Here is a 27,253-nt window from a genome sequence, read left to right as displayed (position 1 = left end):
TATGAGGTATATATCAAAAACTACACTCGAAATACATCTTTCAAGGCTTTCCTTTTGCATGAGAATCTCAGAACACTACTAGAAATCTCTTTAGTGAAGATGTATGAGCATTTTAAGTATTCAAAAGGCCCCCATTCCTCTCCTTTTTTATCATTCCATTAAGATTTTATAACCATCTTTTTAATGTAATTCCATCCATGAATTTTTACCCCTTTGACTTGACAGGCGGTTCTGTGAACATAAACTTTAGCATGTAGAAGGGCTCTTACCTCTGTCTTCCCTGTCTGCGAGCACCAAAGTCTATGAGCCTGTGGGCTTGTAATGACACATACACAAAAGGGCTTGGAGGGTCAATTGCAGGGGTCCTATAGTTTCTTTTTACTATATTTGTAATAAATTCATTGTATCAGAGTCTTATACAGTTCAACTCTTTAATTCAGCCAGAATGCTCCCGAGTCTGATTTATTGATCATTTATTTCTGGGTTATTAGTAATTGTGCATGTATTCATAATGATTAGTTTTATTTAGTAAATGTCACTGTGCGTGTTTGACCCATTTGATTTTTTTTAATTCACTTCATATTATGTATTACCTTATGCTGTTATTCAAATCTTGTGATATGGGTAAAAGATCCACGGCTGTGTGGTTCACCTTGAAATTATGAGGAACCAACATGTTCTTTCAAATCACAAGCCTATCCCTCATCCGAAACCAAAAGAAATCTTTCAAATCTTACTTCTCCTCTCCTTTCAATCCTTTGTTTAACGTTTGACATTGATTTCAAGGCATCATCATACCAGACAAATGCTCGAAACTAGCACACCGACATCCGTCCTGGTTGACATCAGCGGCGCTAACCTTCAAAGCTATCGTGTTGTCACAAGGACCTCTACAATGCTAAAAATAATCCTCTCTTTCCTTCACACCCCCCCTGCCTTGTCACTTGATTGTGTTATTATTATGCTAACCAAATCCTTATAAATGTGATTTAAGGCTCGGCGGCCCGCGCTCTTGTTTTCCCTTCTGCTGTAGCGATTTATAGTGGCCTAGGAAAGGCCTCTCTAAGTATTCCAAATGTCCTGAGATTACAGCTGTTGCCGACGCCTGATTGAGGCCGACTGCTGTTATTGCACTGTGTTCTTGCTTGTACCCTGAGAGCAGTAAAGCATCAATAAAATCAAAAGCACCTGCATCTTAAATGAAATTTCAATTGAAAAACTTAACAGCCCTTCAAATTGCGGAATTTAACGCAGACCAGTAAAGCTTAAATAACACTTTGCCTCTGCAGACCGAAAGGGTGAGCGGCTGAGCGGAGGAAAGCCGGTCGGGGATGAAGTAAGGAGGGGTGGTTCCCGTTCAAGGTGACTTGATTGTCTCATGTGGTAAAATTATTTACAATTAAGGAATTTCTCCTGAGAGCCGCATTGGATTTGCCAGCGGAGCACCTATGTGGCGTTTCGCCACGCCGGCCGCGAGCTTTTTCTGTATTCATGGACGCTCCCGAACCTTTGTGGTAATTGAATCAGTTTGAGTGCTGAGTAGAGCGAGCATAAAAACCTGTTAACCCAAAGGTCAGGTCTGTGCATTGTTTATTTATCAGGAGGGAAAAGGAGCCGGATCGGCGGGGCTCCTTCCCGGTCGTGGTAAAAAAATTACCCCCAAAATAACGGCAAGCGGATGAATGGAGAAATCTGGGGCGGAATCACAAACCGGGGTCGGACAAGAATCGCTGGACATGAGTTTTCTTGTAAAGTGAGAAGGGATGAATTGTGCTTGTTGGTGACTTAACTTCTGATTAGTGCAGTTTAGTTCTTAACGTCATTTAATAAGCTAAGTTATTACAATAAAGTTGGTCTATTTATGCAACATTATCTTTATGTATTTATTTATTGAAATAATACATTTGACTTGTTTTACATTTTTACGTACATGAAGTTTATTAAAACCCATACGGGGAATTTACTAAAAATATTTACCAAACAAATTGGGTGTACTGTATGGTTTGTTTATACTCCCGGCTGTTTTGACTCAGAATTGTGCAAATCCGGTTTTAGCTGAATTCCTGGTCGTGTGAGATTGCAGTATTGTATGGGTTATGGATGATGACTACCGGGATCTCATACAGGGACCGTACAGTGTCGCTCCACCTCTGGTTTTTGGACCTGATAGATTGTTGGTTGGTAAATAAGATGCAGGTTGGGCAAAATACGGCACACAAATTTTAAATTCAGTGTTTTCATCCTTTTTCCTCTTTGTCCCGTCTGTTTAAATTCGATATATCATTTTCTTAATACGGGCCACTGAGCTGAGACATGTACATGTACTGTAGCCTGTTATGTATCCTCTATACATAGCCAGTCAGTGGGGATGTGATGATGATGGGAGATGGAAAGTGGGCCATCTGTGGGGAGACATCAGTAGCCCAGCACGGAAGAGAGAGAGCCAGTCACCTTGATCCACACGCCCTTGCCGGCACGCCATTACTGTGCTACCGTGGGATGTAAATGGAGGTGGAAAACATTACCTTCATATGAGCCTTCATAGCACCCAAATATCAATCAGACAACCCAGGCTTCCCGGCAGACACTTAAAACACAGCAAAACAACTTCACTTCAATTACCACGTTTCATATATTCCTCTTCTAACTGCTTTCTTTTTACTATATACAGCTATGAGCTGTTCTTTGTGTCACTTTTTAAAATTCCCTTTGAATAATGGTACACTAATGTATACCTGAATGCATATATTGGGCATTTGAAAATTAGCAAACAGTTTGTGTTTTATTGTCATGCTAAATAAAAATAAACATAGACAAATTATTAAAGGCCACATTCCCCGCGATCACATTTTCAACCTTTAGTTAGTGTGTAATATTGCTGTTGGAGCATAAACAATACCTGCAAAATGATAACACTCAAAGTTCAGTGCCAAGTGAGATATTGTCTTTTAACAGAATTCGCTTTTTAAGGACTACAAAGAACGGCTGGAATCGGACTACAGCCCTCTACTTCCCAGGTACATGATGTCACTATTCCCAGTGCTTTTAATAACCTCCGCCCAAAAGAATACGCCAAAAAAGGGGTGAGGTCTTCCTTAGTGAAGAGGAAGAGCCGCTGGAGTAGTGTTTGATTATTAGAGAAACGGTCAAATAACAGCTTCCATGACTTTAACATCGGCAGTGAAAGCTGTTCTGTGTAATACACTGATATTGTGGGCCCTATCTTGCACCCAGCGCAATTGACTTTGTACACCGACGCATGTGTCATTCCTATTTTGCACCCGCACAAAGCGCGCTTTTCCCTCCACAGAAGCACGTCGCTAAACTAGTGAATGAACTTGCGCTCCCTGGGCGGTTCAGCGCATAAAAGGAGGCGTGTTCCGGCGCAAACAATCCCTGGTGCTATTTTGCTGTTCCATTAAACAATTGCGCCACTGACCAGAAAAAACCTAGTCTAAAGTCAGTGGCGCGTTGCGCGTTGTTCATTATGCTATTTTAAGGGCGCATGCTTGACCATAATGTATAGCGTACACAACGCGCATACACTTTGATCATGTAATCTACACAGATGCAACAGTTAATTTTGCAAATCATAAATTTTTACATTAAAAACATATTAACACATGAGATGACGGAAATCATTGTGGTGTGCCACGAGGATGTGCAAAAATAGGCATAAATCTATCTTACAAATTATTCAGGCTAATTGTAGTAATTAAGGATCAGACATGTTTGCCCAATAGTGGCAAGACATATATGTATATAAGGACATCTGACAAATTGGTTTGTCCGTCAAGAACCAGGAAAAATTAAAATCGACTGAAAGACTGAAAAAAAAAGACTGTGGAATCACCTTTACCACAATGTAAGTACATTAAAAACCTTAGTCTTCAATTTACCAGTTAAGTTGAGCGTGCTCATATTTTTGCGCCTGGTAAATACGCCATAATAATAGCAATCCATAATGGAACTTGCGCACCTGCTTTTAAAGGGAATGTTGGATGACGCTCTGATTGGTTTATTTCGCATTACGCCCAAACCACACCTATGAATAATGAAGCTACTTCAGACCAACCCATTTTAGATTTGCACCGGGCGCAAGAGCCATTTATCCTGCCGGGAAAATAGCAACAGCGCCGAGACCCGTCCACAAAGTTACTTGCGCTTCGCGCTTTGACACTTGCGTTTCAGATCGTTAAAATAGGGCCCTGTGTGTGTGTCTGTGTGTGCGCATACCTCTAAAACACTTCTATGAAACGTCATTTTAAGTCCTGCTTGCAATGACTCCTGTTCAATCTGCTTGTTTTATTATCCATCTTGAGTCCAATATAAAAAGGCAAAACTACACTTCTGTTATTAGTGTTTATTAATATAACCGGTTTGAGGCCAATCAGTCCGGTGTCATTTCCCTCGCCATAGTAGGAAAGAAATGTGCAATCTCTCACAAAGATTGACGACATCCACTAGCAGACCTCTGTTACACTTCGATCGATTCGCATGTTTTTAACTGATGTATAGTAGAGTAGGCGGGGCGAGACCGTGGCTCGAGTCCGGTGAGTAATTGTGAATTAGCGCCAGCTGTGCACACACCGGCGCCCCTCACGGACGACCGCCGGCGAACAAAACATAAATACAAAACACAAGAACATAAATATAAACTTAACATAAGTTCGGGCCCGGTCCTCTCTCTTTGACGGTCCGGTCGCTCGTTCCTTTTATATGCTCCTATCTCCTACGTGATTCGAGCCCGGTGTGCGCACAGCTGGCGCTAATTCACAATTACTCACCGGACTCGAACCACGGTCTCGCCCCGCCTACTCTACTACACTGATGAAGTGAAGTTGCTACTGTTTATTGCTAAAAGCCAAAGCTTATGAATGCACGTGTACAAAGAGGGGGAACGACCAATCACAACAGCCTGAGAAGCAGAAGCTCGCAGAAGTGGGACATCTTCACGCTCTAAGCAGGGAACCAATCACGACAGACCTGGTCAGCTTTACCAATCAGAGCGTTTCGAAAGGAGTGACATAATATAGACCGAAAGAAATCAAGTCGTTTTGTTAAAAAAGGGACAGCGGTGAACAAAAGACTTGAAATATGTAAAATATAAAGCTTTTTTTTAATTAGAAACATGAAAATGCATTGTTAAATACCCCAAAAACATACTCAAATCTCTAAAACAGCAAAAGACTGGGTCCTTTAACATGTTGTAGTCAAAATAGTTTTGCATCACCTGAAAAAAATATCAATATTGTGGCAGATCCACAGATGTAATCAGAGCCATTGCCATTTTTCAGTCAGCAGTACATAAAGAACAACAGTGTCACTGTGTTGTGTAAAAGTTGACAATACATTTTGGAATATCACTGTTCAAAAAAACTTATTTTTAAAGAAAGGGTAATGTTCTCACAACTGGGACACTAGAACAAAACATAAAATAACATGTTTTGTAGAGTAAAATTACATGTTTTTCATTTTACACCAACTTGTAAATTTGCTGTCGGTAACTGTCATTTTTACCTCAAAATATGTGAAAATTCTGTAAAAATGAAAAGTAAAATTTCTTTAAATTACCATTTTTATAGTGTATGCTAAGACAAATTACAATTGAATAAGCAAATAATAATGATGATGTCATGATGATGATGTCATACTAATTACTTTATATTATATTTGTTCGCAGATTATTTACAGCGCCATTGCAAGGGCTGTGCGACATGTGTGACCGGCCGCACAGGGTTTTGCTCCTGGCCGGTAGTGATGGGTCCTATAAGCTGGCCACTTTAAGAACCGACTTCAGTTTTTCTTGTTTAAATGAACACGAGAATGAATCGAAATGTATAACAACAGAATAGAAGATATTTTCGCCACTAAAACTCAGTGAACGAATTAAAAGTTGTTTTCAAGTGCGTGCGTCAGATTAAATATTCCCGTTGGTCCCATGGTGCATGTTTTAATAACAAAAAGCATAGTTTTTCTTAATGCTAGTCTGCCCTAGAAACAACTGCTGCTGTTTTGCGTACTGGTAATTTTTATATATAAAGCTAATATTTTACGTTTGTTATGTAATTATGTTAGTTTGAAAAAATTTACGTTTAGGATAATACAATACAATACAATGCAAGTTCAACACAATGTTAGCTTTAGTTAGTCCATAAAAATGTAATATTAGGATATTCTGGATATTTGAAGTATGAAGTACCTTTAATTTTTTTTACCCAGACTGCATAAGTGTTTTTTTATGTGGAGTATAAAAAATACCCTTAACTGCTCAGATTTGAAGATCCACAAAGGGTTTTCATCATAAGTGTCATGGTGACTGTTGTTGTAACCACTTAGAGAAAATTACCAGGCAGGAAACTTAAGTGATTTCTTCAAATTCACTACAGACTCTTTACATATGGTGGCTTTCTCTTGGCCATATAACCTCTGTTTAATAAATTCATAAACATAATCTCATATTTGCTGGCTATTCGAAGCGACCGACTTCATCCTCTTTGGCAAATGAGCTGATTTGCGCATCGCCTGCTCTAAATTTTAATCCCGAGATTCAGACCGCTCCAATCAGCTCATGTCCTTGTGTTGTCAGTCCAACACTGATCTAGAGAGCTGCAGCTTCTCTCTGACAGCAAACAGTCAGTAACCAGACTTATCCATCCATCTCTTGGTTCAAATAATTTGAGGCCAAATACAGGCATAGTCACTTTAAAGTCTTTAAATATATTAAATATAGCGTATACAGTGGTGGGTGTAAGTAGTTACTAAGTAATTAACTACTGCGATTTAATTACTTTCCCCTTTAAAAAGTAAAGTAAGGGATTACTCTTATTTGTTCTGTAATTTAATTACAGTTACTTATGATGTAGCTGAATTAAATACTGTGTAATGTATACAAACGTGGAATTGACATTAACATTCAAAATCTAACTCTGAAACGCACGCATTTATGTATTATTCTCACATTTGTAATACAAGTCAGTTAATAATATATATAATATATATACTTTATGTAGTTTTATATGGTTTATTTGAATTAATCCTGGTCCTTGACTTACTTAACTAATCAAGTTTGATTTAAGATATAGAAAGTAATAAGTCATAAATATTTATATACTTTTTGGAGGGCGTAATTTGTACAGTAATCTAATTACTCTACTGAATATGTAATTAGTAACTAGTAATTAATTCCTTTTTCAGAATCACTTACCAAACTCTATGTATATAAAATATAAGCAAATGCTGTTAAGTACAAAAGACAATTAGAAAAATCATACAGAGATGTTTTTCTTTTTCTTCAGAGCCTGGTTCTGTTGACCCACCCATCCTGTCTGACATCCAGCCCAGAAATGCCTCGGTCTCTTGGTCTCCTCCATCCCAACCCAACGGCGTAATCACCCATTACAACATCTACCAAAACTACCAGCTCAGTGCCAACGTGTCAGGAAACAGCTCCGATCACACTCTTTCTCAACTAGCACCCTATCAGCAGTACACTATACAGGTGGAAGCATGCACAGCGGCCGGCTGCTCTTTATCTGCTGAGTCTCAATCCATTCACACTCCCCCGGCCCCTCCAGAAGATGTCCCAGCTCCAAAGCTTTACTCCGACACCCCCACATCTGTACTCATAAACTGGGCACCACCGCTTCGTTCCAATGGAGAGTTGGACGGCTACACAGTACAGAGGAGGCTCACTGGTGTACAGGAGATCCACACTGTGGCCACTCAGCTGCCCAACAAGACTCTTACTTACCTGGATAGCTCAGCTGCCCTCAGCCCCTGGACCACTTATGAGTACAGAATAGTGGCAAACACAAGGCTGGGAGGATCCAACAGTAGTGAGTGGAAAAATGTTACCACTAGGCCCTCACGACCCGCAGGACTACAACCGCCCCATGTGTTGGTGTTAGGACCAGAGTCAGTACAGGTACAAATCAACATTGAGAAATATATTTGTAGCATAAAGCGTTTATGTGTATTAAGTGACGGACCCTCAACCCCATCCCCACCCGCCCATATACCGGTTGTAGTGCCTTATGCCGCCTATTTACCAATGATGTGCAAATGAAGTCTTTGCTGTGATTGTTAGTAAGAATCTGTCGTATTTCCTTTCACAGGTTTCATCATTATTTCAATGACACACTAATGGTTTACACTATTGATACTCTTGATGTTTCCAGGTCACCTAGATGGTTTCTGAGTAACGGCCAATTATGTCAGTCAGAGGAATCTGGGAACTCCTCATGAGCTGGCCCCAAGTACTCTTTTGTTCTTTAAAGCATGTTAGATTGGCAGATCGCCCTTTATTTTGTGTTGATAAAATATACAAAGTCTTTATTGAGTCTCAAATTAGCGTGATAATCATTTATGAACACTAAAACTATGAAAACATTTCTGTAAATTTGTATAAAATAAGATATGATCTGTAAAACGTATTGTTAAATATTAATAAAAACAACAATAATAATAGTTAGTAATAGTTAATGATGAATTAAAGCAATACAAAAAAGAAAGCAATGGATAAATGACAAAAATACATTATTTAATAAATAAATAAAATAAATTGACATGAAAACTATAAATGTAAAAGAAGCTTATTCGAAATATACAAAACTAAAGACAAAACTCTGATAACTATGCCGCAGATTTCTTTGACATACTGTGAGACACGCAGACTTCAATAACTCTTGACAAATAAAAAGCATCATTGAAAGATCCCTGGAACCGAGCAGACAAAGTACTGAAGTTAATGTAACCAAACAAGCTTTGCAGCTTAGTAAATGCATCCATGCACCGCCTCTCTCTTTTTCTCTCTTTGTTATTTGTTGTGTGCTTGTGCCAAGAAACACGGACGGAAATGCTTAGCACTTCAAACAAAGGCAGAATTTGCATAAACTTGCTTGAATTATTCATTTTCCCCTAACCGCCGGTTTAGTGTATTGTAGGACTGTTATTATTTCATTAATTTGTTAACGGCTACATTTATGTGTGTAACTGGATGAGAACTCTTCTACATGCAAAAGCCAAAAAACAAGTGTTCTTATTAGCATACAGTATGCTGTGTTGAGTTTCTGCTGAGATGCTTGCAGTCCCCACGGTGCTTGTGGCAAACTGCTTTAGCAAGCGTTGATGATTTCATTAGTTGTAACTCTTTCTTTAGGTAATTTCTTAAGTTGTTTTGTTGAAAAAAAACTATTTTTTATGTCGGATTAGCGGTAAAGCATTTGAAGTGCTTTTGTACAACTGCAGATGAAGCAGGTTACAATCTGGTCTGCAACCATTTCCTCAACAATAAGAAATGTTATTTTTTTTCTATACAGTTTAGCTGAGACACATTTATGCGGCATGTACGGATCAGCCAAACGTTTAGTTTCAGCTCACGAAGAAGCGAGGTTGAGTTGTTCTTTGAACTTGCCATCAACACTTCACCTTTTAATATCCATTACAATAACTTTTCTAACTAATCCTAAACCCAACATTTATCCAATCTCCCATCTGATCTTCTCTCCCTAGACATGCACAATATTTTTAATGCATCTTCCAATTGCTGACATCCCCTTTCAGAAAGAGCATGTTGCCGTTACAAGCATTGTTTCCTATGCAATTCCATTAGGATTTCATTATGATCTCCAGGGGCTCAGGCCTCTTTTAAATGTAATGAAGGGAATATTCTGTCTTGGGTCAAAGTCAGGGTGTCTTCATCACACGGCACCCTTTCCAAAATCTCATCGATCTAAAAGCCTGAGATGGCACGTTGTGATGCTGCTCTGGACGCCTATCCTCGGAGTCGCTCGAGAAACATTTTTAGTTTATAGCCGCATGAGTACAGTTAGTGTTAGATGTTGTCAAATGTCAAATTTCTCAGTGGTACCACCAGGTTCTGATCCATCCCATGTTTAAATGCAGGTTACGTGGTCTGCTCCACTTATACCCAATGGAGAAATTGAACGGTATGAGATCCGCATGCCCGATCTACGTATCTCAAACACAAATGTGGCCATTCTCAATCGGACTATTTCCAGCCTGGTGCCCTACACCAACTACAACATCACCATCCTTGCCTGTTCAGGCGGTGGAGGCCATGTCGGAGGCTGCACCGAAAGCCATCCAACGATGGTTACTACATCACCCACAATTCCACAAGGCCTTTCCTCCCTGTCGGTGGTTGCTGTCAGCGAATCCTTCCTGGCTGTTTCATGGCAAATGCCATTAAGGCCAAATGGACCCAACATAAGGTAAAATACATCTTTGGGGCGAACACGTTCAGTTGTTTGTATCAATTTGAGTGAAATTATATCAGCCAAAACTGCTTAACATATAAATACCATTCAATTTTGCTTCGGAGATCATTTTAGCCTTATGGTGTGTTCACACCAAAGCGAAGCAGCGCATTCCACACTCTTAAGTAATGGTTTTATTCTTATCGTTAATTTCCTTCTCGACTTGGGCGGAAGGTATGTTTGAGGCAAATACCTTGTATTCGCCAACCATTGGCGTCTTTGCGTTGACTCTATATGTAATCTTCTTGTGCAAATAATTTACAGTTTACACAGCATTAGGTACAGAATCTATTGTGCCTGGGGTGTTTTAATTTTAATGTTAAATTTAATATTCTGTGACAGTTTACGACTATTTTTGTTAAAATTTCTATGGCTTAAACGTTATGACTGGATAAGGTAAGTTCAAAGGTGCTGTGCATATCTGCATTCTACTGTACATTAATGCAAACTATCAAATAACAGTCACCTCCTTACTTCTGTGGCCTTTATTTGTAAAATGTGTGCCAAAATGGCTATTTCCTTTCATTTGTTTTACCAAAATTCTAATCCAAAATTGTGAGCAATTCTTCTGGTAAGAGCATTTGTAAAACCTATAGAGAGTAATCCAATAACTCTGCCGGCTATATGATTACATGCGAAAGAACGGCACGTGCCTCCCTCCGTTGCGAAGCCCAGCGTAAAACTTCTTTGGTGCTGTATATTTTAGTCTGTTTTTGAGCTGATTAGGTGGTAAATAAAGGTCTGCGTTCACGGCGGACGATTAAAATTCATGACTACTTTTCCCGTCGCTGCTCTGTTTGTTTAACTAGGCTTATAAAGCGTACATTAAGCTGAGCTCTCCTGATTACAGCCGAAATTAGCATTACTGTTGAGGGAGAAAGAAAAAGACAAAAGCAGGAAGCCAGCGAAACGCCGGTGCAGGCGAAATGGCAGGAGGATCTCGGGAGTGAAGCACGCTCTGATTATCTGCCTGTTTCCGCTGCCCTCAGATTTGAGTTGTTGAGACGGAAAACCCAGCAGCCCCTGGCCTCCCGTCCCCCTGAAGATTTGAATCTGTGGTACAACGTTTACGCAGGAACCAAATTGTTTCATGAAGATAAAGGCCTTAGCAGGTGAGATTACTGAAATTAGCTTTAATGCAAACTTTGCTTGTGTGTACAAAACAGTTTTTGTGCAGCGATGCCATCTTTTTAATGCCGTTCGGAGATACTTTGAGCAAATATTTCATAGAATTAAATTGTTTTCTGCTAATCTTTCTCTGGCACTCCTTGTGTATGCTCTGGAAAACTCCAACATAAAAGCCCCAGTCGTTTCTCATGTATCGCAGGTTCGGTCATTTAGATTGTCACAATAAATGTTTTCAGTCCTTGTGAAAGATTAACTTTGAACTTGACGTCATGCAAAATATGGAAATTGTCAAGCAGGTAAATACAAACAAACTGCTTGTAAATATTATGCAGTCCTACACTTAAAGCAAGTGTGATGGTACATATAATTACCGAATGTATGCGTTAGAAAATTGATGTATAAATAAATTATTTATTTATCAATATATTGTTTATATATACAGTCGCAGAAAAAAATTGTCCATTTCAGATAGTTTTTGTGATTTTTTTTGAGCCTATTATTTATAGGTATATGTTTGGGTAAAATTTTTTTTTGAAATTGATTGATTTTTTTATTTATCTAATTATTTTTATATTTACAGCCGGAGGAAAGATTAAGAGACTAAAGAGATTTTAAAATGTACTATTTATTTGTAAAATTCTGATAAAAATATTGTTTCTATTTGCTTTATTTGCTGAAAATTAATACTGGAGAAACTTGTCAAATAAGTAGAAATTGTGCTCTGTATTTTTTTAGACTTCGCAACTTTATATATATATATATATATATGTTTATTATTAATATTAAAAAATTGTTATAAAATGAAATAAATGAGTAAATAAATAATCCTAATAAAAAACATTTTTATATATTTATATTTTTATAATGATTCACTTAAATAATTTGTATAAATATAATACTATAAAATCAAAATCAGATGTCCAGATGTTGTCAAAGTGATCACTCAATGTTGTCAACTTGTGCTATAGATACACATGGTACGAGTACAAGCTGCTGGTTCACAATGACGTCGGCCACTCTTCAGAAGAGGTCACCACTGGGGTCACGCTGGCTGGGCAACCCCTCACCCCGACCAACGCATCCATCCAAGTTCTCAATCATACAGCAATCCTGGTCAACTGGTCAACTCCCAGTAAGATTCCTCTGTATTAACCTTATCCTGGCCCCCCAAAATATGATTCATAAATTAATCATGCTATGTTTTTCAATAATTCTGTTCCCAGCTCTGCAAGATTTGCAAGGAAGTGTGGAACTCTACATCCTTACGGTGAACTCAGCCCATTACAAGCAGACTCTTACACTTGACCCCAGTGTGACGTCTGTGGTAATTTCTGACCTGCAGCCCAGCACAAAGTACAAGATCTCTTTGACTGTGTCCAACGCAGCTCACAACATAACCAGCCCTGAGGTCAACTGCACTACTTTAGATGGAGGTGAGTTTATGCCTTGTAGGTGTTTGAAATGCACCTTGGCTACACAAAATTAGGTTTTGCTTGTTTATTGTCAGCTCCTATTTTTTGAAGTGCAATCTGAATTTAAAACTAACTTCTTTTAACCTTGTCTTTAACCTTTTTGTTCTCCAAGAATTAAGTAAATCCGAGTTCCAGACTTTCTGTCTTTTTTTGTCTAGTTTAAAACTGCTTGTGAAAAACTATATTAGAGTACAAAACCAAAAGCCACACAAATTTCATGATTTATGACTTTAAGGCTATACAAACATCATTTAATTTGTTTAATAAAAATGTAAATATGAACACAAACATGTACATATGAGCCATGCAGAATTGTCATCATATTTTAATTGTTCAAAATTCAATATAAAATAATATTCAATTGAGAATACCAAATTCACTTAATGGATATCGTTTTATACTGTATTTAAGTCCAAAAATCTTCAAGATAAATTTCAAGTCGTCAACGCTAATAAGATGGTACTCAAAATCTAGTTGGATTCAACTACATTTACATCAACATTCATGCATTTGGCAGACGCTTTTATCCAAAGCGACTTACATTGCATTATACTATACATTTATATCTGAGTATGAGCAATCTCTGGGATCGAACCAATGATGGCGGCGTTGCTAGCTCCATGCTCTAACCACTGAGCTACAGGAAATCTAAAATGCACAGTTTAGTAGACCCCAACAATCTGTATGTAGGGTGGGTGGAATTTGGCTTGAAGATATTGGCTAATTATGGTTTTTCTGTCAACACATCAAATATTCCTGTGATTTCTGTCAGCCTGACTCTCGTATCACGCCAGCAGACCCTGCTCATGGAGATAAAAACCACCTGAGGAAACAAACTGATTGATTGAATATTCTCCCTTTGCACTTTCAAGGCAAACTCGCAAGCATCAGAAACATTTGCCTTTTCCTAAATTTTGATATCTTGACCTCTGTGCTTTGATCAATATTCATTAAACTGTCCTTCTCTCTTAGTTCAAGCTCTGATGCTCTGATAGAAGGAAACAGATGAAACCTCACATTTCTCTTCCATAAACACACACATGCAAACACTCTGCAGATGACCCCTCATTTTTATTTTATTGAGATCTGAAATATGGTTGACAGCAGCTGGACTGTGCAAGATGTCTGAAGCTGGACTGTGCAAGACGTCTGAACTTTCTTCAGTCTTACCTTTCAGCATAATAAAGAGTGCAATAAAACACTACTAAATAATTGCATTAAAAATATTGTTTACAGCTCTTTAAACAAAGAGCCTTTGGTATATTTATTATATTACATCTATATGATATTTTGTTATATGACAGTGTATGTGTTAAGGGTCTACCAATTTAAAGTGGAGTAGAGACGGAGTCTTGCATTGATGATACAGCAGCAGAGCAAATTATATGGAGAGAGATGATTCAGAAGAGACCACTGATATCAAATGCATTCAAGTAAATCTTATTGCTTATCTTATTATTGGTGCTCTGTCTGGAGAAAAAACAACTGTAACTCTTGATAATGATTATTGATGTCTTGACCTTTATTTGATATGCTATGTAGATAAACCCAACCTTTAGTCACATCACAAAGAGCAACTTTACACCATACTGTACATTTTTTACTAAAGCAAGCTTAAGAGTTTTCCTAAACATTAACTTAAAAGTATAGTTAGAAAAGCGAAAAACATTTTATATAAATCAAGTAAGTTTATATAAATCAAGTGAAATCCACATAGTATAAGGCATAAATATCAGAATATTAAGTAGTAAAATTTGCAAGGTGCAAATGTGAAATAAAAAGTATTCTTGAATATAAGCAGTGTAACATTAAGTAAGTAGAGTAATGCATAAAATTTCCAGTAATAAAACATTCAAATAATAAATAGGTAGTATGCATTTTAGTTTAGATATAGTAGAACTGTAAACTTTGAACTTTGTCCCTTTAACAGTCAGTAAACCCCCAAAAATCTCTGCCTTGAGAGTACACATGCTATAAATGTAAAACAAAAAGATTTCAAATCTGATCTTATGTCTTGTTGACACTGTGGAGCAGGATGTCACCTGAAGATCAGGCTTAACTTTTTTTCAATGCTCTGAGCAAAAGGAAATTGCAATAGCACTCATTTCTTTAGATGAAGTGTAAGTGTCAGGACCCCTGCTCTGTATCCAATTCATTCCCCAGCCCGTCATGTCAACCAATGGCTCATTCAAAGCCACTTCCGAAGCATTTGATCTCCCAGCAGTCATTAGCACTACACTCATGTCTTTCAGCTCTCTTTCCCAAACCAACTTCGCTTGCCTAAAAAAAAGAATGTTCATCAATGATTCCCTTTTTTATTCTTAAGTTGTCACAATAGCTGTTTACTCGAGTCACATCAAACTGAAAAATAGCTTCTCTAGTCTTCTTTTGTAAGCGTGCGTGATTTGTCATGGGAAGGGAAGAGCGTTCATGCAGCCAAGGGGGGAGACGACGAAATAGTGCAAGGTGTAGAAAGAATCCCCCAGACTGGACCAGTTAACCCCCTCTGCCCCTGGTGAAGCACTCCAATCCCTGCGCGCTTCTTTAGGACTGATTCAATTTGCCCACAAACCATCTGCAGGAACCCCCAAAAGTGAGCGAGACGGGAGAGTGTCACGCTCAGCTTTTTCTCATTCTGCCAGCCCTCCCTCATGTACCTCTTTCAGCGTTCCCTGAAGTATATATAAAATTATGTTATTTATACACATGAGTGCGCTCAGAAGCGTACATCAAGCATGTATAAATATCTGTACATATATATGCGTGTTGCTCAATTTTTTGTAATTATCGTTTCAACCAAGCATAGTAACTGAGGAAATAACTGGATGTGATTTAAATAAAGAAACATCATTTTAAAAGTCAAATTAATTGAAAAATAGAGAATGAAATGTGTTTTCACTACTTTTTTCTATATACTGTAGACAGTTCCAGCATTATGAATGTGACATTTTTTGTCAAATCTTAAAATATAAACTCATATTTATATAAACTCAAATAACATATTTATTACTAATATGCTGAACCATATTTTATTTTCCAAAACCTCACGATTCAGATTCACAGCAACTGTAAGTCATTGTATGACTCTTTGAAAACAACAGCAGTTTCAGTAAAGCCCTTCCTCAAGCGCGATGTCGTCTAATGTTAGGCCAAAGGTTAAAGCAACAAATCTTGAGAACTGAGCTCTTCAAAAGCGCTGGGGTTATGTCAATATGACTGTGTGTTTTTATGTAGGCCACAGTCCGCTGAGCTCTGTTGGGTGATTTAGTGTGACTTTCTCTCTGTGCTGCAGAACCTGAGGGGGTCTTTCCTCCAGAGGTGGTGACCCTCAACAGCACGGTGGTCAGGGTGTTGTGGGCGGCTCCTCTCGTTCCTAATGGAGCCATCACTGAGTACTCTGTGTATCTGGATGGCCGTCTCTACGAAACCATTACTAATGAATCTGGATCACTGGAGGTTGTGGGACTCCTGCCATTCACTGTTCACAATATTCAGGTCTGTCCTTCTGGGTGTAAACATATCACTGCTGCCCTTCTGAAACCTTGTATCATCATATTTTGTGGTTTTTATCATATGTCATAAATCATAATTATTTCACTCTTTTTTGCTAATATCTAACCGAAAAAAGTAATGAGTGTATGTCAACTTGAATTTTTTTTAACACAGTATTTAATCATTTAAAAAGTACACAGTTTTTTCATTTCTTATATAACAGCGGATTTGGAAATCCAAGTTATGGAAAGGACAGAGACGATATTTAGGTTTTTTTTTTAATATGGGGTTCAAAAGTCTAAAATCATATTTAAGATTATTTATTTATAATCTTGTTTATTTAAAGAACTTGTACTGGATTTTAACTGTGTGTTAAATATTTTGTACAGGTGGAAGTGTGCACTGTGTACACGTGTATAAAGAGTAACAGCACTCAGGTGACCACAGTGGAGGACACACCTGCTGACATCAGCACACCTCAGATTCAAGTGCTCAACTCCAGGTGAGGCACATTTGAACAGATCTCTTTCTCAACGCACTAGTGGCATGCATATGTTGTTTTAAAATCTGACTTATTCTTTGGCCGAAAGATTTAATTTGAAAAAAAAATTTTTACACACAGTAGCCTACTGTATCACATGTTTTTAAACTTGGTTTTCAAAATCTGATCATCTCACATGTGCAAATATTTCCCTTTGGGCAACTGTTGGGCTAGACCCCTTGATTGCTGCATGCAGCTATATTTGTATTTTTTTATAATACACGAAGAAGGTCTTTTAAAAGATTTCTCTCTGAGCTTCTGTTGTGATACTTTCAAATTATTTCCCAGTTAAACAGTATATTTTAAAAACACTGAGGAAAATATTGTATTACTATTAACCCTTTTACTGCATTACAAGTGAATTTGCACTAAAATGGAGTTTGATATCACCTACAGGTTTTGATAACAGCTAGAAAATTGCAAATGTTGATGACCCTTGTTGGTTTGCAAACTACAGTATGTACTATAATGGTTAGTTGCATATTATTTTTCAGTGTTTTGTTCTATACTAAGACTCCAGAGCAGAGAAGGTCATAGTCCTTTATTATAAAACAACTGTGCTGTCTAATGAGAAATACCAAAGATGTGACAGGACAGGCATGGTAAATAGGGGTGTTTGTCTTAATAACCCATAATTCACATATTTCCTGTTTTGTTGTCCTCCACACTCATGTCATATCACCAGTCTGCTGTACTTTTCTCCCAATAGAATACTAACTACTGATCGATTGGCCCGACATGGCTGGCCGTGGCCTGCACATGCCCCAAACAGTTCATTTATTTGCCACGCTAGATTTGCTCGAGTGGAATTTAATCAATAGCTAATTCATTAATTCTGTCTCTGGTGCTGTATGGGTGCAGGGCGGAGGAATCGCCGCCTGGCTTAAGCTTTGATTGAAATATGACAAGCGTCCCAACCGATGGCTTACCCAGCACTGCCACCCAATATGAATTCCAGCTATTTCTCTCCATGAGGGATTAACGGAGGACAGCAATGACACCCTTTGTAATATAATACTAATGCATTTGTTATAGCGAAGCTGCTTCGCCGCCCCCCACCCCCTCCAGGAGAAAAATAATCATGAATAATATTTTGTGTTGTGAAGGCGCGCGGTAATCTCCAAAAGCTTCTCTGTCCGTACTTTAAAGAGTAGGTCTTGTCGCATTTCATGAATTCCTAATAAGATACTGAGGTCTGTCAGCTTTGAGTCATCAGAGGTTTTTCACTATCAATTAGCTTTCCGGTCAGGGAGGGGCCAGAGGAGAGCGGAGAGACCCTCACTAAGCGTAATTATGTCATTCCCAGCGTTTTACATGTGTGAGATTTGCACAACACAAGAGTTGACCAAAAAGGCAAAGGGAGCTGAATTGTAGAGTGAGGATGTGGTGCCGCGAGGATGAAAAACTTGACAAAAAACAAAAGCACATTTCCGTACATTTAGGAAATATAGAAACTTATATGGTTACTTTAATGGCTGTTTAAATGCATTTTTCTCATTTCGTTCGTCAATTTGTTTTTCGAGGATTTTCTGGCATCATGCTGCACAGTAAGGATTAGTCAAGTGAAAATGGAAATGTGTGTGTTGGTCTTAGGTGGTTGAGAGGAAATATATATAAAAAATTCAAATGAATTTTCTGAATTTACTATTCATAGGTATTTGTTTAGATTAAATTATAATTTTTGTTTCATTCTGTGAACTACTAGCAATATTTCTACCAAATGTAAATTAAAAATATTGTTTCTAGCGGCATTTATTTGCCAAAAATGAAAACTGGAGAAACAGGTCAAAATAACAGAAAAGATGCTCTGTATCTTTTCAGACCTCAAAAATGTTTATAGAAAATAAGTTAATATTCTTTTTCAAGCAACACAACAGTAATGTTTGTATGTGTATTTGGAGAAAGTTCAAAAAGATTTTTTTATAATGACTGACATTATGACGATTTTTCTTACAGTTTTCATGTGTCTTGTCGTGCTGTCAGTCTTTCACATTGCTGTTGGATGACTTTATGTCACTCATGTGGTCTGGTTTTGTTGAAATTTAACAGACACTGAACAGCAATGGCCACCATTCATACTAGAAATGCTGATTAAATGAAAATTTGGAATGGTCTCTTCATTTGTTTTCTGCGGCTGTATGCAATATATTACATATAATACAAAGAAGGCCGCAGAAAATTGAAACTACAATAAATATTAAAATAAAGTCAATCTTTGCATACATATACACACAGTTTGGTTTACCTTCCTTATATATTGTAAGAGTCGTGTGCAAAACTTGTTCTTTTCTGTGGAAAGCTCTCTAGCTCTCCTGTGTGATGAGTGGAGAAGAAAATCAATACAAGAAGTACATCGGAAAAAGAAAAGATGACACGTATCATAACTCATATTGCACAGCAGAATGTATTTGGCTCCAGTATATCAAGTTGTAGAAGTGCTATATAACGAGGTGATTAGCACCATTTTTCTATTATATGTGAAGTTTAACCCATTACTGTGACAGAATAAAAACATAGTTGAATTTACGCCACATTATGACAAACACAGTGCTGTTGATATATAGTTATGCCTGTGCTGTGTTTCTGTGTGTGTTAGATCAGTAAGGCTACAGTGGACTGCACCTGGTCAGCCCAACGGCATTCTGGGAGGATATGACGTGTGGCGGAAGACTCTGCAGCGGTGTGAGGATCTGCAGGCCCAGCAGTCGTTTGCTCCTCAGACTCACTGCACATACTTGGAATGCCCTGCAGATCAAGACTTTTGTGGGCCGACCTGTTATAAGCCTGAGATACAGGTAAGCGCTCTGTTTCTGTACCTTTAACAGTCAATATAAAGTATAGTAAGCAAGTTGCTGTAGAGTTTGTTTGTGAATTCACTTAAAAAAATACTTAGGTTGCAGTGGCGGCTGTCAAAAGGGGGCGCTGGGGCAATATATATTATAAATTGCTAAATAATTTTGAAATAAATAGATTTATTCCTACTATATTCGCAATACAATGTTACTTGTGTTCATTAAAAGTATTATTAAAATTTGTATTTGGTTAATAAAGACAATACATATTTATTGTACGTGCAGGACAAATGAGTGTTTATGTAGGTACACAAACTTTTGGCAGCCAGGTGACATGAGGCTGCTCTCTAATTGGCTCGCTTCAGAACGTCGGCAGGGCACAGCTCTGTACGCCCAGACCCTCCTACTTTTGCTGATCGATATTGATTTCTACATGTTTGACCTCATGTGATTGGAAGTGTAGGAGTGCAGGAGGGTGTGAAAGTAAGCCGGTGCAGATCCAGTGATAGTCCTGTAGGCAAGCATTAGTGACTTAAAATGATACAGGCTTCAACCGGTAGCCAGTGGAGAGAGATGAAAAGGGGTGTCACATGAGCCCTTTTGGGCTGTTGGAAGACGAGGCGTGCTGCTGCGTTCTGAACCAGCTGGAGCGGTTTGATAGCCTATGCAGAAAGGCCAGCAAGGAGAGCACTGCAGTATTCCAACCTTGAGATTACCAGGGCCTGGACAAGGAGTTGTGCCTTATGCTCAGTGAGATAAGGTCTAACCTTTCTAATGTTGAATAAGGCGTATCGGCATGACCGTGTTGTCTTTGAAATGTGATCATTGAAGGACAGCTGTTCATCAAATATGACTCCGAGGTTCCTGGCTGCTTTGGAAGGAGTGATTGTGGTATTGCAAGATGGATGTTGTGAACGTGACACTACAATACTGAATTGATAAACTGTAGATAATACTGTATTATACCGTAATATTTACTATGGTACGTTTCAAAAACACTGTAGCATTTAGGAATTTTACTACAGTTTACTATAATTAATAATAAAGTATTCTGCAATATTTTTATAATATTACTATTAATAAACACCATTACATGCTGCGATAGTTTAACCTTTTTTTAGATAAGCAGTGATGATACGTTTACATCATATGTCAAATGGTTTGTTGGTCCCCCTTTAAAAAATTGTGCACCAGCCGCCACTGTTAGGTTGCATACTACACATGAAGCGGTCTAACAAAGCGGTGTTGTTGCAGTTGGAGAGGCTGGTATTTACCTATGAAGTAGTCTTCATGTGATTGTTTTCAGTAAACAGATTAACTTGTCTTTTGCAATTGCTGCCATCCTGGTGTTATTGAAGCACGGCCAACTTGGCAAGCAAACACAAGCCATACATCTCCAACAGCTTAAATCAGACAGTAATACACTGGAGACATACACACAAAGAGAACGCAAGTCAGATAAGGGCAAGAGCTCTTCACTCTGTAGCTGTATAATAGACAGAATGAGTCTGATACAAGAAACATGACACACCATTGTGCTGTTGTGATAGTAAAGCAATAAAGAGTTCAACTTTTAACATTCACTATTCGGAAATGTCTGGCAAAGTATAATATACAGTACATGTTGTACTCTCGCTACAATTGTGTTTTGAGGGCAGTTATAATGTATCCATCAGATTTCTTTTGTTCAGCCTTTACACACACCGGCTCTAATACTGAGTTTGACAAACCAGGTTCCATTAAGTTCAAAAGTTCAGATCTCTCAAAGGCACAGCAGAGGAGGTATTTACTGTACGTCATTTTTCTACTGGAAGCTGGGCCAGAAGGTAAGGACAATGTCAGTGGCTTAGGGCAACACAGATTTTTCAGACGCCACGAGAGTATCATCTGAGCGCTGTGGAGAATCTATCCTGCCCTGATTTCTCGCCAAAGTAGGCAGTGGAGTCCGGCTAAATATAGCCGTCGTTATGGAGTGAGAAGGCGGGCTAGATTTCTACCTGTGCTTGCAGGAGCCTCTGCGGACCCTCAGGGCTGAGCTATTGCCACCTCTTAACTTTCTAATTGCCTTGAGTAGCCGAAAACTTTGGTGGATAATAGGTTGCAATGTATTTGAATTGCATATCTAGTACGAACCGAACGTGTGGGGCCACATGCAGTTTTTCACAATTTAATCCTGGAAAGGACCCTGAAATGAAGAAGAAATATTTAGCAATGGTTCAATTTCAGTTACAACAGATTAATAGCATTGACAATGTTGAAGGGATTGTTCACCCCAACCCCCTCCCAAAAATAAATACTTGTTATTATTTATAAATTATTTATTTATATGTCATTCAAAACCGGTATGTGACTCTTTTATTGAAGAAAATTCAAAAATATATTTTAAGAAATGTCTCATTGAATTACAAAACAAACTCCAAGTGCAAGTGTAGAAGTTAATGGGGCCAATGTCGAATGAACAATATTTTGAGCATTTTTCAAAAATCTTCTTTGATGTTCTGTAGAAGTAAGTCATACAGCTGTGAAATTACATTAGGGTGAGTATGCGATAAAATAAATGTCATTTTTGGGTAACTATCCCTTTAAAGACAGGGTGTCCGATTACGAATTACGCTTGTTTAGACAAAGTCGAGGCGAGTACCAAAACAACCTTGTAGCCAATCAGCAGTAAGGTGCACAGGACGGACATTTGTCGAGTCAAGCGCTGACGAAACCGAAAGATGGGGGTAGGGGTGTGTCTGTTTTGGTAATTTGAACATCAACAACGGCTAAGAGAAATCAGACACTCTGCCTTTAACTTAACAAAAGTTCCAGTTTTCTAGATCCATTAAAACACAATATTCTCAAATCTTGCTGGAACCATCAGGTTTTGCATAAACATGTGGAATTCAGAGCATCTCGAGTGTATTATAATATTAGAACAAAAGAGGAACATCAGTCTAACACATTGCTAATTTATTCTACTGCGATGAGAATATGGAACAATATATGTCAAATATCTCATGACCAAACCAGAAAACTGGTCATTGTATCTGCTTGTTGGAAAAAGTGTTAACAGCAGAACTGTATGAACTAACAGCAATATCTATGATTTTTAAGATGATCAGCTAGCCTAGCTAGTAATATTTTGTAGTTTCATTCTATTTTAATATTGAAATATCAATGTGAAAAAAAATTACATTTAGATATCAGTCTGTACATGTTCTAGGTAATATTCATTTTCGTTTTTTGACGCATTTTGAAAAAAACAGCTCTATTTGTAACAAATCACATACAATAGACCTGAACCGGAAACCATGTTTCCTGATTCTACATGTGACGTTCATTATAAATCATATTGTCCACTTTTTTGTATTACTGGATGTAATGTGTACATTCTAACATGTGGTTATAATTGTAGATCTGTTGTAGAGGAACCGTTCACAGCCTGAAGGATTCTCATCAGTGTTGTGAAGAGCGATATCTGACAACGTTAAAGGATTCTGAGAGTGTATGTTGCGGGGGTCAGTTTGTCCAGCCCCTGCCTAAACATCAGTGTTGTGGAGGATATTATGTACCTGTCCAACCAGGTATGTACTATGTCAAGCATAACATTCCAATATTTTTCAATAATAATGTAGACCTTCTCATTGTTTTTAAATGTTTTATTGATCTATACATACATTTTGTAGGTGAGATCTGTTGTCCAGACCCTGTGGAACGGCGTGTATCTGTGGGTCTCGGGGACTTGTGCTGTGGTGGAAGTCCTAACCTGTCTGGAGCTGGACAGATCTGCTGTGAGGGACGCCTTTATGATGGTTACAACTCCCAGTGTTGTGGAGGACAGCTAGTCCCTGCTGAGATGATCTGTTGCGGGGATGCTGATAAAGGAACCGCAAATTATCCTGTAACGGGTGAGCTTTTCAAAACATAATTGCCATGTGACTAGCACAAGTTTCTTGTTTACTTTAATGTACATAACAACTGTGATGTATTGCATAACATAAATTAAAGCGGCCCTAACACACTCAGATTCTGCTGATCTGATATTAATCTTGAGTACCTATTGAGTAGTTTTGCATACTTTGTATCTTCGAAGAATATTTAGTTTGATCACATTTATAAAAGATTGATACAGCTGTAAGATTACTTCTGAAATCATACGGCTCGTGGGGGGGGAGGGGTGGTCTGAACTAAAGCACGTGCGCACCCGTTGCCAACAGAACACAGACATCAGTTTCACTCACCGCATGCGGTTCATGTCCGAGCATCTTTTAGTGCTGGGACGTCTCCATATATCAGTTTTAAACGATCTCCAAATCCACCGTTTATATAACATTCATCACCCAAATGCAGTGAACAAACAAACACCTGAACTTCACGAACATATGCTCTCTCTCTCTCTCTCTCCTGAACACAAGTGAAAGTGACGTCTCCTACTCTCCATGCTGCCGCGTGGGTGTACCACTTGCTTTCCGGGAGAATTGGGCAATAAGGGACTAAGAAAAAATGTTACGAAACAGTTTTATATGTTCAAAAAAAACTTTTTGAAACCAGTACGATCGCATGGGGAGTGTATCGAGCTGACCAATGTCAAGCATGATAAGACACCACGTTTAACATTGTAAAGAAGTCAGAATGCATGACACATTATTGCAGCACCCCTTTAAAGCTTTTGGTGCGATACCAAAACCTGTGTGACTTTGGAACACACAAGAAGATAGTTTGAGAATTGCTTTGTGTCTATACAATGGAAGTCAGTAGGGCCTTGTGTTGTTCGGTTACCAACATTCTTTAAAATATCTTATTTCGTATTCTGCAGACGAAAGAAAGTCATACAGTTTTGAAAAGGCATGTGAGTGAGCAAATGATAAAAGAGCTTTTAATTTTTGGATGGACTATTCCTTTAATGACTCGTCATTTTCATCCATCTTTCCTCTCCATTACACTTAATATAAAATATTACTGTATATGGAATCGTGCATTTTGCTTAGCTACAAATAAATTGTTTTTAAATTGTTTTTACTTGAGCCTGGCTTCCGACCAAGAAACTCAATGTGGAAACAGCTTAAATAATCCTTTCCTAATGCACAATAGAAAATGTGTCTCTACTAAACTTTAAATGGGCCGAAGTACTGACACTCATTATGGCTAAGTTTAGCCCTCACTCCATAGTGACTTTCTAATGACACCGTGGTGAAGTGTCAGAGGAGCTGAACCCTCTCGGGGTCACCCAGTCTCCCCTGCAGTGCCCCGTTAAAGTGGGCACCTGGACACAGATGGGCTGGATGGGCACTGGCCCTGGTGTCAGCCATCTTTGTCAGCCTGGATGATGGAGCTGAGTCTGTCTGAGCACCAAGCAGAGCTGTGCCAAGCCCACAGCAGGCTCCCAGGATGCAACAGAACTAATGGCCACCGTGAGGTCATGGACACCAGTGTATTTATCATGGAAAACACACTCTATAGTTGTTTGGTGGCTTTAGCAGCGACCTGGGGTCGGATCCAGTAATAATTTTCAGTCTTCGGTTAAACACAGTCTTTAATATGCAGTTAACTTTGTTATTTTCACCACATACCTCAAATTCATTTTTCTCAAGATTAGAACCCTGAAAAGTCAGACTAAGCTACAGGGCTCACTCTTGTTCTTCTTAGCTCCAAATATGTGATTTTTTTATTCCAGCTCCTCCTCTGGTTCATCTTACTGAAATAAGGCGTATGAAAAAGTCATCGCTCATTAAGGAGAGCATCCTGGGGAGAGCATATGTTATGATGGATAGTACCGTTAGGATAACTAAAGGCCATTTGCCTGCTAGCCGTACAGCTCTGGTACGTGGTGCTGGGGGCTCACGCCGCGAGCCCCACGCCGGCTCCTGACTCTGTCAGCCCGCTCTATTATTGAATGAGCTACTTAACCTTGATAAAGATACCCCGACTCCCTCAAGGTTCCTTCTCCTTTAGCTGCGAAGAGAGCCACTGCAAATATAAGCTAATGGATAGTTATCGCCGCATACATCATCAGCTGATGTTTTCTTCTATTGGCTGAAGAGGGTGTAATGTGAATCAGGGCTGAAATGTGTTCATCAACTTGGAAAAAAAGTGTATTTGGTGAAAATGATAATGGAATAATTCATTTGATTTTTTTTGGTGGTGTGTTTGCATTATTTGCTAAAATTAAATAGTTGAATATTTGAAGCTCATTAAAGATGACTATTATTTTTGTTGTGTTTTAATATAATAATAATATTAATAAAAATAATATTAATAACGTGTAATAATTGTTATTATTTTGCCAAGTAATATGTTTTATTTACCAAACTGTAGGTGTAGACTTGTTACATAAATCTAGATTTGCAGAGATGTGTTGTTTTACAAAAGCTTGAAGCGCGTCTGATCCAGTCAGATTTGACTAAGAATGTTTGATTTTGCATTAGCAGTTTACTTAAGAGCTCCAGATGTGTTTTTAAGGCCGGGCTGTCAATCAAAAACATTATTTATTTGTATTTCCTCAACTCAGTCGTGTAAAAATGCCGTGACATTGTGTTTAAGGTGCACATGCTCCTCCAGATTGTGAAAATAGAATCACAGGCAGTTTTCTGAGGATGTCCCACCGAGATACAGCTGATGGCCAATGGAAATGTGATTACCGAGTCCCCAAAGTGCGATCTGTCACACATTACACTCTACCCTGTCAGGACTCACAGCGCTCCGGCGCAGCGGAGATGGAATTGTTAGAGACAGCCATCAGCTGTTTGCAAACCTGCCCGAGAACCAGTTCCTTAACCAGTTTCAAAAGAACTGCTATTAGTCAAATTACAAAAGAAAATGAACAATGTCACCTTTTGGACACGGTGTATAAATCACTAAAGAAGCAATCGATCGATCAATAAATCAGAGAATAAATCAGTTTAGAACTGTATTATGTTGCCAAACAGAGTCTGTAGTTTTTCGGGATTTGATTGATCTCCATATTAAGAATACCAAGTGGGCTTAGATATTAGAGAATAGTTCAGGGTGCAGTTTTTTGAAAAAAGCAAACAAAGGTGAAATGTGACCCTGGACAACAAAACCAGTCTTATGGGTCAATTTTTTGAAATTGTGTTTTTTACATAATCTGAAAGCTGAAGAATAAAGCTTTCTATTGATGTATGGGTTGTTATGATATGACAATAAATGGCGGAGATAACGTCGTTTAAACTGTGGAATCTGAGAGTGAGAAAAATCCAAATATTGAGAAAATTGCCTTTGAAGTTGTTAATCAGAGGTGCTGTTGCAAGCCATCCACTCACAAAAATAAAGCTTTTATATATTTAAGGTAGGAAATTTACTTAATATCTTCATGGAACATGATCTTTACTTAATATCCTTATGATTTTGGGAATAAAATAAAAATAAAAATTTGACCCATACAATGTATTTTTGGCTTTTACTTAAAATGTCCACGTGCTACTTAAGATTGGTTTTGTCATCCAGGGTCACAAATAGTCATAAACACATATGATCGTGTGCTTAGTTTAAGACTTGGTCAGGACAATATATCTATTATATTCCTTTTTAAAAATTACAGCATTG

At 38.3% G+C, this 27,253-nt stretch overlaps 1 protein-coding gene across 1 annotated transcript in view; it reads left to right on the top strand.

Moving 5' to 3' along the window:
- The window catches only part of ush2a (Usher syndrome 2A (autosomal recessive, mild)), a 202,067-nt gene that overhangs the window by 111,881 nt on the left and 62,933 nt on the right, over nt 1-27,253 (top strand). The window contains exons 41-50 of the mRNA XM_056768674.1: nt 7,299-7,927; nt 9,907-10,235; nt 11,270-11,392; nt 12,377-12,540; nt 12,632-12,841; nt 16,173-16,375; nt 16,762-16,874; nt 19,510-19,708; nt 23,106-23,274; nt 23,377-23,598. Coding sequence (XP_056624652.1) covers nt 7,299-7,927; nt 9,907-10,235; nt 11,270-11,392; nt 12,377-12,540; nt 12,632-12,841; nt 16,173-16,375; nt 16,762-16,874; nt 19,510-19,708; nt 23,106-23,274; nt 23,377-23,598 — 2,361 coding nt within the window. The remainder of the gene's footprint in view (nt 1-7,298; nt 7,928-9,906; nt 10,236-11,269; nt 11,393-12,376; nt 12,541-12,631; nt 12,842-16,172; nt 16,376-16,761; nt 16,875-19,509; nt 19,709-23,105; nt 23,275-23,376; nt 23,599-27,253) is intronic.

Source organism: Triplophysa dalaica, chromosome 15 (assembly GCF_015846415.1).
Source record: "Triplophysa dalaica isolate WHDGS20190420 chromosome 15, ASM1584641v1, whole genome shotgun sequence".
NCBI classification, from domain to species: Eukaryota; Metazoa; Chordata; class Actinopteri; order Cypriniformes; family Nemacheilidae; genus Triplophysa; species Triplophysa dalaica.
This window is presented reverse-complemented; position numbering and strand designations above follow the sequence as displayed.